This window comes from Geospiza fortis, unplaced genomic scaffold (genome assembly GCF_000277835.1).
Source record: "Geospiza fortis unplaced genomic scaffold, GeoFor_1.0 scaffold130, whole genome shotgun sequence".
NCBI lineage: Eukaryota > Metazoa > Chordata > Aves > Passeriformes > Thraupidae > Geospiza > Geospiza fortis.
In genome coordinates, this window is record NW_005054300.1 from 18,933,872 (window position 1) to 18,946,902 (window position 13,031).

The window sequence follows — 13,031 nt, forward strand, 5'->3', positions numbered from 1 at the left end:
GGTTCCGCTCGCACACCCCCCACCCCCCCGCCGCAGGGGGAGGGAGGAAAAAAGAAACTGTCACCGTGGGATTTCATCAGCTCCTTCTGCCTCCGTGCATTTAACCTATTTTTCTTTGCTTTGATTATGTAAGAGGAGCGGTGTAGAGAGGAGCGATGAGTAGGGGTGGCTGATGGGCTTCCTAGGGAATTACCGGGCTTTTTGTCTTCCCCTGGTCCGCCGAGTTAGCGCTGGGAAATGAGGGAGAGCTGTGTTTTGGGTTTTTACACCTATTTACGTTGCTTGCGCTGTTCCAAATGGTGCAGCACAATGCAGGCGAGGGAGGCAGGCAGTGGAAAAAGAAATTGAGCAAGTGCTTTATTTCCCTCTGAGTGAAAAATCAGGAGAAAATTGTAAGTAAAGAGTAAAAATCTCATTCTGTTGATACTCTCGCGTAAGAAGGCACCTCTTTAAGTTCGTAAATTTAAGATACAAGTTTATAGAATAACATATTTATATTTTCCTAATACTCATCTTTTAACCTGTGCACATTATATTGAGTATTAATTTGGGGTTTGATATTTTGATTTAAAACTTCTTACAAGATGATCCTAATTTAAAAATTTATAAATAGGAAAATGTGGTTTACTTTTTGAAAATTAACTCCTCTTCATTACAGGAGTCTTCTCTTTGGAATTGCAAGCCACAAGCCATAATTTAAATATGTCATTATCTTTGCATAGGCTGGGAATGTAGTATCAAAAATACTTGTTTGAGTACTTCTTACAATGCTTATCATAACTAATACTTATTTGAGTCTTGAGGGTTTAGGGGAGGAAAATGTGCTAGTGGTGAGTGAAATGTTTTTTTCTTTCCTGTAGGTTGTTAGAAACTGAGATGTTAATAAATATTTTACTTTAGCTTCTACAGCTCAAAAACCTGGCTGTTCTGGTCTAAAATATTTTGGTTGCCATTACAAATATTTACAAGCATCAGCAAAATAAAACTGGTAATTTAGATTGTTTGCTGTTTGCTTTCTAAACTATGTGTAGATAGAAAGTAGAAAATTGGAGCTACCTACAGGGGAGTAAAAAAAGAAGTTTGGCAGTGATGTGTGTGGGGAAAAGAGGAGATGGGGTTAAAGAGTGCTGTCTCCTAGGAGCAGGCAGGAAGAGTGGGCTTTTGCAGCAGAGTTCTGCTCAGCAGATAAGCACCTGCCTTCACCTTCCCTCAGCTGCACCACGGGGAAAAAGAGCCTTTCCCAAAGTGGGTGTTCCTGTAGCTCTTCTGCATTGCATCACCATCCACCTGCTAAACTTCTGAAGTTGAAATGTGATCATTTTAATTCTCTTTAAATTTCCTCCATGGATTTTCTCCCCATGAATTGCTTGGTTCCTGTGGTAAGTGAAGGTCTAATAGTGGGAGGCTATTATTAGTGAGATAGTCTTGCTAGAATGAAGTGATAGGGGGACATTTCTGGAAAGTAGTCTGGCAGTTTTGCTAGATGCAAAACTGACACTTGAGGTTGAGAAACTGTGAGTGTTGAGATGAAAACTAAAATAGGAAAGACAGTATGTCACATATTCAGGGAGTAATAATAAAAACAGTTGTATTGAACAAATAGATCATGATAAGTCCCATAAATATTATTTTAACTGCCATTTTTCATATACTTCATATAAAGTTAGGTAACATTTTGGAAGTTAGATTTCTTTGATTCTGTAGCTTAAGTAACTGTCTTTTTTAGCAGACTTTTTTTCTATTATGGAGAGGAGTTTCAGAGAGAAAGATGGACTTGATTAGATTCAGGCTGACTATAAAGAATTGCAATTTCCTATCCATGTTTGGGCCAAAAAGAGAGAAATAGTGGTTCACAAAACAGATATGAGGGTTTGGGATTTGTGTTGTCATTTGTCCAGTAGTTGAAGTATTTGTTTTTGGGTAAAAATCCCCGAGGTGGTCTGTGTTCCTTCTTGAGTTAAACAAAAGTAGAACTACACCACATGCAAGGAACTCTTAAATGTGTTCCTGTTTAATCTGTTACTTTTACACTTCTGTTCTTCTGAGCAAGCTGTGGTTGTGCTTGTAAGAGCCAGTGAGCATTAACAGTTCACACGGCCTGCAAAGGTGTCCTCCATGTTCTTAGAAGTGGATTGAGCAGTGTCTCTGTTCTGTCCCTCAGTGAATCAGATTTACTTGTGGGGGATTGCTGTGCACCAGTCCTGACCACATCATGTTACCAAGTAAAACACTTGTTAGATGAGTCTGAGTGTGAGAGATGAACATGGGATGGAGTTGTCATCATTGTGATTAATTAGTGCTTAAAATACATCGACAGCAATGTGAAATACTCTGACAGTTTTTGTATTTAACTGGCAAGAGATTTTTTTTTTATGCTGCGCTGTGCTATTGGACTCTAGGAGGGAGCTGTGTGTTCAAATGTGAAAATATTGCTGAGTTGTTTTATGAAAGTGCCTTCTATATTTGAAAATACAAAATTAGAGCAAAGAAATACCATTTTAGAAGATTTTTCTTAAGGATTCATTGTGCCATTGGTTTATAAATGTGCAAGTAAATGAATTTCAATTTATTTTAGTGGGTGCTTAGTGCAGAACCTTTGCCCTAATGACAGTCACATGTGAATGAGTGAATCTAGAAAGAAGCAGGTGATGGATCTGTTGGTTGCATGTAGTGTACATGCCTGGTGCTTGTAGGCCAAATAAAGGGTGGAAGTAACAATCATTTGTACTAGAGAGGTGATGAATTTATGTTTGTTCTTTCTTTCACAACAGAGAATATGAAACAGGAGCCAAAATGACATCCCGATTTGGAAAGACCTACAGCCGGAAAGGGGGAAATGGCAGTTCCAAGTTTGATGAAGTGTTTTCCAACAAACGGACCACCCTCAGTACAAAATGGGGAGAAACCACCTTCATGGCCAAATTAGGACAGAAGAGGCCCAGTGTCAAACCAGATATTTCTGAAGTTCCTAAGAAACCCAAAGTTGAAGATGAGGTAACAGAGGATCCATTTGGATTTGACAGTGATGAAGAATCTCTTCCTGTCTCTTCAAAGAATGTGTCACAGGCTAAAAGCTCCACTCAGCTGGAATCTGGTGAAGCTGCTCAGTCTGAGGACTTCACTCCTCTACTTGAAGCAAACAGCAGAATTAATCAGCCACACAGTGGAGAAAATGTTGCCTCCAGCAAGTGCATACCTTTTGACAATACTGTTCCTCTCTTGAAAGAAAAGAGCACAAGCAAAAGTGTGGAAGATGGAGAATGCAAGAGCAGCAGTGCTAAACTTGTAACTGCAGGTGTGTTTGCCCAACTGTCCATGTACTTCTGTTTTCCTCTGATTTTTGCTGACCTCCCTTTAGACTTTGTGTTTTCATGGGATTTTTAAGTATTCTGATAAAGCTGTGGGGCAATTCTTAATTGTAAACAATTATAGAGTATACTCTATTTAAACAAAAGCACAAAGGAGCATTCTGTGTTTTACATACTGCTCTGAGGTCTTGGGTGCTGTAATCTGAGGTACAGTGCTTTAGCTTCAGGGCAGTATGTTAGTCCACTTAGTCCAGTTATTCCATAAAATGGAATGATAACGTTCCTTTTCTAAAATTGCTGAGTGCATTTGTGGTTTTTCAACATGTATTTTGAATAGTGATGAGTTAGTGGTAGTAGAATTTAGTGTGGGTACGTGTTTACAGCCATGAAGGTGCAGATACAGCTTAGGCCATGCTTGGTTTCATTATTTGGGTGGGAAAAGTAGTTTTCTGAACTTAAGTTGCACAAACATTTTCTGTTTGTAATTAGCACAACTATATCAGTGTGTACATAAAAAACTTCAGACCTGTGAGACTGCATTCTGTCAGACTTCCCTTTAGAGGTGTTTTTAGGCTCTTGAGTGTTTGTAAGATGGCTTAATACTTTTCAGAGGGGAGTTCACAGGGCCCATGGAACTGAACAGCACTTTAATTTTCTTCAAGTCACTCCTGGAAAATATTAGATGTTGTTACATCTCATGAGAGGTTTTTGTATAATGGGCTGATTAAACCACAGCTTCTATAATTGGGTAGAAGATCACATTAGATGAACCTAGATGAAGTTGACACGTACTGATTTGCTCTGGGTTATCAAAATCAATTTTAATGAAAAGAACTTATATAACTTTCATTTCTGAAATATAGTTAGCCCAGGGATTAGAAATTTGAGTGGACTTGTTCAGTTGTTAATGCAGTAAACAAGAAGATACTGCATAGTAGAAGATAGTCACAGTTCAGTTATTTTTTATATATGTGTTAGGGATCTAATTCAAAAAAAACCAGGAAATGCTGATTTGAGCTATAGTGTGAGCTACATTTCTAGGATGTTTAATTGTCTTTTGATCTTGCTCTTTATTTTTGCTGCTAAAATATTTCTTGCTTTCATATGATTTTCAGCAGCTGTCTTTAACTATGATTCGTCCTCAGCCTGGAAATCAAAATTAAGGGATTTTAAAGTTTGAATATAGTTTTCATAAGAAATGGAGTAAGTTCATCCCCCAATATTTCTAAGGGGAAGAAACAGTGAGTTCCCTTGGTTTTAACAAGAGATTGTAGTAGAGCAGGTTTTACAGTGAAATGGTTTCCTTGTAGACAACCTCTGTCAGAACAGTATTTTTCAGGTTGGAAAAGAGAGAGCTGTGGGGAGAAAATGTGATAGAGCTCTGAAAATTCATCATGTGTGAAAGACCGAGAGGAACAGACTTGAGCGGTTTCATTGGTGCTTCCTGATTCCAGTCCCGTGGAAGACAATTAAATACAATATTTAGCACAGAAAAACTTCCTTATTTAAATTCCAGAACTCCTTGCTAGATAACTGGGTATGTCATAAATATACAGCTCTGAACAGGAGGAAGCTGATGAATCTTGGTGGATAAGTCCTTCCAGCTTTTGAGTGTGGTGGTGGTCTGAATGCAGAGGGAGAGGTTACTTAAGGCACTGTTTACTGGAGAAGTTCTGTTCTGCAAGATTTTCTGAAGAATTTGTTACTGATTCTGGCAGTTCAGCCAGAAGTAGTGAAGGACAAGCTATATCTTGATCTGATGGTTCTGTTCTTTCAGAGTCTATTACATTCTGTTGACACCCAGTCAAATGAAGATAAAAACACTTTTCATATCTTTCTTCAGAAATGAAATTCAGCTGCAAATGAATCTTTGCAGAGCATCCTCGGAGGGTCTTTGGTTTCCTTATCCTTATTTAAAGACTGCAGTCTTGGTGGTAGTGTTTCTTTTTGTCAGTTAGTCTAAGTAAAACTTGCGTTGTTTAAGCTGCTGTTATGCTTGTGTGTAAACTGATCCAAAATAAATAAAAAGTTGTCTCTGAGGACAACTCAGCACACTGAGCAATTAGAGATAGTGGTGTATAGTCAGCCAGTGTAAATGTAGGTACTTCAAAGGCTTCTTTGTTGTAGTGACTGTTCAGTAAAGTTCAATGGGGAGGCTCTTTCAAAACTACAGAGGGTTAATTTGATTGATTTGGCATAGGGTTCTGGAGGATGAAGGGACTTGGGAGGAGTGTAATAGTGTGTATACCTCAACTGCTTACATGTCCTTGCCCTCCCCATAATAATTTTCCCCTTCCTGGTGACTCTTGAACTCCACCAGATTCAACCAGATTTGTCCAAAGGGCTCAGAGATCCTTAAGACAACAAGCTTGACTATTTCTGATGAGGAAAGGAAAGGGTGGGGGCTGGCAGGGAAAGCAGGCAGGTAGAAGAACATTAATATTCCCAGCGTAAGGAGGACTGCAATGTGAGCTCAACCTTAACCCACATCCAGCCCTGTATCTCTGGCTGTGGGAAACTAGGCTGTGTTGGTACTGATGTTGAAGAAAGTGCTTGTTAATTTGTTTTAAAGTGCAATTTGCTAGTCCTTCTCCTCATACTGCCTAGACAATGCTTGAATAAAGGTCTCAGGACTCCCAGAGAGTATGAGCCATCGTTGTGCCTTAATTTCTAATGTAGGTGAGGATAATGCTAAGAGTTAGACTGAGTTGAAAAATGTGACTTACCATGGCTGTGCACAAACTGAGAGGTGCAGTTAATTCTGCTTCAGTTGTATTATCCTGTCTCAGTGGCCATTTCTCTGGACGTTAAAATGAAGGTGATGCAATGTCTGTTAATTTTAGCTAATGTTTGGTATTAAAAAGCAGTCGATTTGGGGGTTTGTTTTAGTATTTGTGCAGCTGTGTAACGCAGCTGAGGATCTGTATCTTATTTAAAATGGTAGAACTTGCTGGTCTTTTTTTTTTTAATAGCCTTCAGCTAGTGCTTGTAACAATCTCATTTTAAAGGCTTTGAGGAGCTCTAATGTGGAAAGCTTCTCATAATCTTACCCTAATGTTGCTTGATCAAGACTTAATACTGTCTGAAGAGTGTCTCTGAGTAATCCTGTATGTAGCAGGTAATTTGCAGATAGGGGTTTAGGTAAATTTGAAACAATGAAAAACTGTTCAGTATTAATAGTTACTGTTAGGTCATCTTTGTGAAGGTAGGGAGAACTTGGTAGCTGGAAAGTAAGTTGTGTCATTAGAAAAATACCATGCTGGTAATTCATATAAAGCAAAAATGCAGCTACTTTGAAAATGAGGTTTTTATGAGACAGTCTTAGAGTAGGGTAAGGTAAAAACCTTCAGAACAATATTTGGATTTTTAAAACAGTCTGGTGGGATTTATTTTTTTTAACTGTTAAACTTGTTCTGCAAAGCATAAACCCAAATAGTATTTCATGCAAGCTTAGGTATAAAAACGTGAAGCAAAGTTTGTAAGCTTGCTCTTTTAGAATATTTGTTAGCTTGTAGGTTGAATTAATGCAGTACAATTTTTCATGAGAATTCATGTCCAAGTTTGATGAATTTTAGGAGTTGCTATGGCATTTCATAGTTATATTAGTGTACCAGTATGTTTCACTTTGGACAGCTAGTTTGCCCACTCTGGCTATTTCAGTTTATGGAAATACTTCTGGCATTGTACTGTAAGTTTGCATTTTGACTCTGGGTGCTGTGATGATCTGCTGGCTTTTGCTTTTGTGCCCAGTGCTGAGCTCTGTAACTCAGGCCTTCAGAGGGTCTGTCCAAGAGGTTGATAATCTTCATCAGAGAAGGCACTTGGGTTGAGACATGTTTGTCATCTCTGCATACTTCATGTTCTGGTTTATGGACTGTGAGAGAATATTCATTTCCTGCATTAATTCTAAGGGAAAAAATTAGGTATTTAATCATGCATTAGGGGAGAAGTATTTTAATTGGGCATAGATTGTCTGGTTTGTTTTAGAGCCTATGAATTTATTTCTTGAAAATGTGTTTTGCTTGCTGTAGAGAAATAGAATGGCTTAAAATATCTTTCCAGACTACAGAATGTGTAAGAATTGTGTCCCTTTCTCCTGTGTTGTAATGTTAAGTATGGATTTTGTGGTTGTTGTGTTGGCAGTGACCTTTGAGGAGGCTCTTTATGATTAAAAGAACAAATTATTTTCTTTCTCCTTAACATTTAGAGCAATAATGAAAACAGCCATTCCTCATCTTGTCATTTGTTCCTGTGTACTGGTACTCAAACAGGTTTTGCTCTGGCATTAGTTTTGCTCTTGGTGCTGTAAGAGAACATGTGTCTGTTGACTGCTGTTTGATTCTTTTGTTTTTCTAGATAGTTCTTAATGCCCTCATTTGTCACTTGGGGCCAGTGCACTTACAGGTAGCAAATCAAAATGGCAAGTGTAGTTCTTAGGAACGTGTGCTTCTGCAGGGCAGGAGCAAAGGGATGTGGCTGTGCTCAGCCGTGTCTTGGCCCAGGATGCACAATCTGGTTGTGGTTGGTTGCTGGAAAAGCACAGAGTGCAGAGAGTAAATTGCAGAAAATGGATGCCCTTGAGGAAGGAGATGGTTTAAGCCATCAAGTCTGTTCCTGACGCACTATCCTGGTAGTACCTTAGTGACTCTGTGCAAAGCCTCTGTATCCTGCTTGTGTGGGTGGGGAGCCCTATCTTTAGAGTTAACTTTCAACTTCCCAAGTGCAGGTTTGTTACATAATTGCATTTGACCACCAGATTGGTCAGGGTATTCCTTTCAAATTGTTTTTCCACCTCTGTTTTGTGTTTAACACTGACATGGACATTGAAAATAATAGTTAAGCCAGAGTAATATCTTACTTCCTCTGCAGAGTTTTTGAGAGTAATATTTACTTTGTGAGAGAGAATTTCAGTTCAGTCATTTTCCATCCAAAAATGGAGCCGAGCTGGGGGAACCTGAGTGAGGCCTGAGCATTTGGCAGTCTTAGGAGACAGCTGGCAGCAGCCATGATTAAAAAGAGCTGCAGCTGTGCTCTGGTTGGGTCAAAGCATTAAGAAACTGATAGCAGAGAAGGGGAAAGGTCTGCCAGAAAATGTGTGCTGAGAGAATTTCCAGTGTTTTGAGGTTTGTTTGGATGGTAGTAGTTATGATGGGTATGTGGATAGCTGGGGTCTGTCCACAGGTCCTCTCTTCTTTAGTTGCTTTTTGGTAAGTTTTCTTCTTTTGAAGATAGCCCCTTTCCCCTTACACACAGAGTTTTGTTGCTGTATCAGTAGCCTGTGTTAAAACTGGTGTGATTATTGTTCTCTTTTTTTTCTTTTTTCCCCTCTGCTACCTCTTTAGTGGTGGTCTGTTGGTTTTTTCCTGTAGTGTTTTTCAAAAGTCTGAAATGGTTGAAATTCTGTTTAAATCTCAATGTTTATACTTGTTTGCTAAAATGACGATCCAGAAAAATACCCCAGTGTTTAGGAGAGAATCTGATTTCTGCAACATATTTTTCCTAATGACAGGGCAGTTCATACTGTATGTCCATGCACAGGGTACATGGAGCTGTCTTCACTTAATCTATAATTCCCTTTTCGTATACAGCAGTAAATTTTGCAATCCATACTCTTAAAATCATTCTTTCTTCATGGCCTTGTACAATGAACAGTTTTTAGAAGATCATACTTCTAACTGCTTCTTAGTTTGCATGGTTAAAAAGTGGAAATAACTTTGCGTTGAATACAGTTGGTCAGTGCCTGTGGAAGAAAAAAAACCCCTGTTAAGGTGCATACCTCTCAAGTGGGCCAAAGCATGCAGGCAAGCAGAAACCAGTAGGTAAAGAAGCTATTTCAGACTCAGACTGCTGCGGTCTTATTAATTGGATGAAAAATGTTCTTCAATTTCAAACCTAGTTCATCTTTTCATTTAAGAAACTACTGCTGTGGTTATTAAATTTTTTCAGCATATTCATGAGTACTGTCTCAATTCAGACTGACTTAGCCTAAGTACACAGTTGTTTTGACAATTGTTAATGTTGCTGTGTTACAGTCTGCTTTCATTTTTTCCCATAGCAGCTCACCCTAGAAAAGTTGATGAAAACAGGTATTTCTGGCATGTTTGAGCCCCTCGTGTTGCTCATGACACACTTAGTAGTTGTTTATTTCTGGCTTTCTCCTGCTGCTCTGAGCAAGAGATGCCCTTCTGAGCTTGGAATGAGGAGGAATGTGTCTCTTTCATTGGACTTTCCATGAGAGGTGAGCACATGTCAGGCTCTTACAACTCTTGTGCTACCAAGTGTAGCAGCTCTTCTGCCCATTGTGTTTTTCTCCCTGAAGGTTTGCTGGGGAGGCAGTTGTGCTGAGCTTAGTGTGCCAGGTTTGGCCAGGTATGCATGTACAGATTGATTTGAAGGTGGTGTTGAGATGCACTGGTGTCAGGTGCAATGAAAGGTGAGGGAGAGCAGAATACCTGGTGATTGCTAGCCAAAGAACTAGAAGAAGAGAAGGTAAGACAGTTGTTACTTCAAAAGCCATCTTGTCATACCAGTAAAAATACTGCCTGAGCTAAAGGCAGGGGATTGGTTCAGTGAATATTTTCTGCACAAGAGGGAAGGTGGCCATGTCAGCCTGCACCCCTGTGAAATTCCACTTCCATTTAAAAATACAAGGACATTTTAGGATGTTGTACACTGGCTGCCAAGTGTACCAGTTTGACACAACTTCTCAGAATGCCTCCTGGTAGCACATCTTCCCAGTGGAAAAAAAGTATATGAGGAATTACTGTATGGCTGAAACAGGGGTGCAAGGTTGGAAGCATTACCCTGTGGGTAGGGTTCAGCCTTTCCCAGGCTGGCGCCAAGGCAGTGGGGGATGTTGTGCCAGCAGCATGTTCTGAAAACATGAAAATCTTGTTAGGCTCAGGGAATGAAAATAATGCTCTGTTGGAGATGCTGAACAGTGTGTTACCAGACTGACAGATGCATCCAGGTGATTTGAGAGCAGAAGAGGTGTCTAAGGTGTCTTCTGTCTCATGTTTAAAAGAACAGCTAACTGGAGTCATAGTGTCATTAGTTAAGACTGTGTAAGAAACAAATTAATTTTTTATATAAATTGCCTTAGAATTTTGATATTCAGGGTGCTGGAAAAGGAAACAACTCAAGCAAATGATTCTTAATGAAAATAGTGCTGTCATGGCAGTAAATTAATTTTCACCACTTTAGGGTTTTCTGTGACTTTTTTCCTGGACAATAAGGTGCCACTTTAAACATCTGCAAAGAGTCAAACAGTGTCTGTCTCATCTGCATACAGACTTGTTGGGAATTCTATTACTTAAAAATTTGTAATCATAGCTGTGGATGTGCTTCTATAATTTTAGCTGTTTTACAGATTGTCAACCATGAAACTGATCTTGGGAGTCACATCTTCCTGTCTTCTGTTCCTGCCTACTAACAGGATTGCTTTTCAAGATCTCATAGGCATTAATGGAGACTTAATTCAAATAAATTTTGCCCATTTAATAAATTGTGTATTTTGTTTCCATGGGCTTTTTTTCCTGAGTTTTCCAGTTCTTCAGTCATAGACGGAAAATGGATCAAGGGAGTTTAGTCTGCAACCTTTTCTCCTTACCAATCAAAACATTTCATTTCCAATGCATAATGAAATTTGTTCTCTAATTTGGAATGAAGCATGACTTCTCTGCAGTTCCTGGTTTTCTGACCAAACCAGAGATGACTCTGGGTGTGTCTCAGTTGGGCTGGAAATGAAGGGTGTGATATAAGCACCTTTCCTTTAGCTGGTCAGCTGCAAGTTGCAGACTGAAGTGATGTAGCTTTATGCTTGAGAACGTTGGTGATGGTGTAATGGAGCTATAATAAATGTTTCCAAGTGCTCAGAGACATCAGGCAGAGCAGTAGCTCATAATGAGCTTAACAAGCTGTTGCCTCCATCCTGTGTCAGGATCTGTTCCTGGGCTGTAGCCTGTTGATTGTATGTGCCCTCAGTAGCTGGAGGGCTCTGAGGGCCCTGCACACAATTCTTGATGTTTCGTTTACTTGCCACCATTTCTTGGTTTCTATTGGAAGAGAAATCAAGAATGTAATATTGGCATTGTGTCACCTGCCTGCTCTCAAGATTTCATTGCTTTAATATTTGCAGTGAATTGTGGCTAATACTAAAAGAAAAGAAACATAGTGTGTTTGTTGATTTGCTTATTGTGAATAGTAATCATGTTTCTCTCAGTATTAAAGTGCAGGCTTGTACAGCTGCTTACACAGCACTGAAGGAGTGTAAGGTTTCATGCTGCAAAGGCTATAGAAGGCCATATGCCTTTTGTTTGTAGCATGGAGGATACTTTGCTTGGCTTTAATTAAGACAGAAAACTAACCCGAGGTTCAAGTTAGTAGGGCTAGCATGTAACACTGGCAGCTTGTCCACGGGTACATAGGAAAAAGTAAGCAGTTACTTTGCATATATGATAATACCAAGAGTAATATTGATTGTCCTTTTGTGTCCTTCAGTTTTGTCCTAACATTTGTGCTATTCAACTGGTTTTGATCAAACTTGGGGTGGTAAAGAGAGCTCTCAAAGACACAGCGCTGTTTCAGGTGCCGTCTGTGCTCTTACCTCCCTGCTGCCTGCATGGAAAGGCAGAGGAGGTTTTAGCTGGGTCCCTAATCCCTGGGAAGGCAGCAGCACATGGAGCTGGCACATGGAGCTGGCACATGTCCTGGTGTGTGAGCCTGCCTGTCTCCTGCCCATCCACGGGCTGCTGTTGAGGAGGCTGCAGGGGATGATGGCTGAGTTGTGGGGCAGCTTTGCCCTGGGAGCCCTTCTTCTGTTCAGGGTAGAAATTTACAGCAGGAGGCCTTGTTCTCACAGCCCAAGATCCTGCTCTGTGCTCCAAGTAACATGAAAATAGCAAATAAGGTTCTGCAGCTCTATCACTGAATAGTTAACTAAAACATGTAACGTTTGACTGTAGGCAATTAGTGTTAGGCTGTTAATGATGATTTGGTTTTTACAGAGCTGAAAATGATGTTTGCAGTCTTGGAGCCTCAGTCACTTAGCCTTGTAAGTTAGGTGGAAATGAAAGAAAAGTGAAACAGGGACTAGGCTGGAGGAGGGATGCTATGGTTGCTTGGTTTTCTTGTCCAGAAGAGTGTTTGGTTTCCTGAAGGATTACTTTACTTTGCTTTGGATTTCATTTTGGTATATGCAATACCTGAAGGATCAGGGCATGAATTGTTAACTCATGGCTTCACTATTTGGTGGAGAGAGTTTTTTGTCTTTTCTCCAAACTTCAGTGTTTCCTCTGTCAAACTTTTACTGTTATAGGTAGTTAAAGAACAAATGAAGTTGAAATGTGAGACATTTTCATTTCAGAACTGTCAGATGTTGAGCCGAAGGATGTAAGTTTCTTATCTCTAAAAAAATTAATTTCTCTTTAAAAAAAAAAAAAAGTGGAGTTTTTTAGTTCTAGAGTTGCACTCTTCATTTTGTCCATGATCTTAAAAATGAAAAAGGAGGAGGTAGTACCACTGGCTACCTATGGTAGTCATGAGGCATTTATTGTTGAATGTATAGAGTAACATTTGTTCCATCTAACAAGTGCTTATAGTAAGTGTTGTTTAAAAATAGGATTGGAACAGAAAGTTATCTTTATATCCATCTAGTCTGTCGTAGGTTTTCCATGTAGGTATAGATGTATATTTTTTACATGTTTTCAGGTTTGTAACTGAAGT

General features: G+C 39.5%; 1 protein-coding gene across 2 annotated transcripts in view; it reads left to right on the top strand.

Annotated features, from left to right (window-relative positions):
- Nucleotides 1-28: 28 nt before the first annotated feature.
- The window catches only part of WAPL (WAPL cohesin release factor), a 64,308-nt gene continuing 51,305 nt past the window's right edge, over nt 29-13,031 (top strand). Inside the window, exons 1-2 of one of the 2 annotated variants that reach the window (XM_005417308.2) lie at nt 29-392; nt 2,772-3,295. In XM_005417308.2, coding sequence (XP_005417365.1) covers nt 2,794-3,295 — 502 coding nt within the window. In that variant the 5' untranslated portion in view covers nt 29-392; nt 2,772-2,793. Of the gene's footprint in view, nt 393-1,294; nt 1,380-2,771; nt 3,296-13,031 lie in introns of those variants that run through there. The other variant, XM_031061178.1, reaches the window with a different exon arrangement.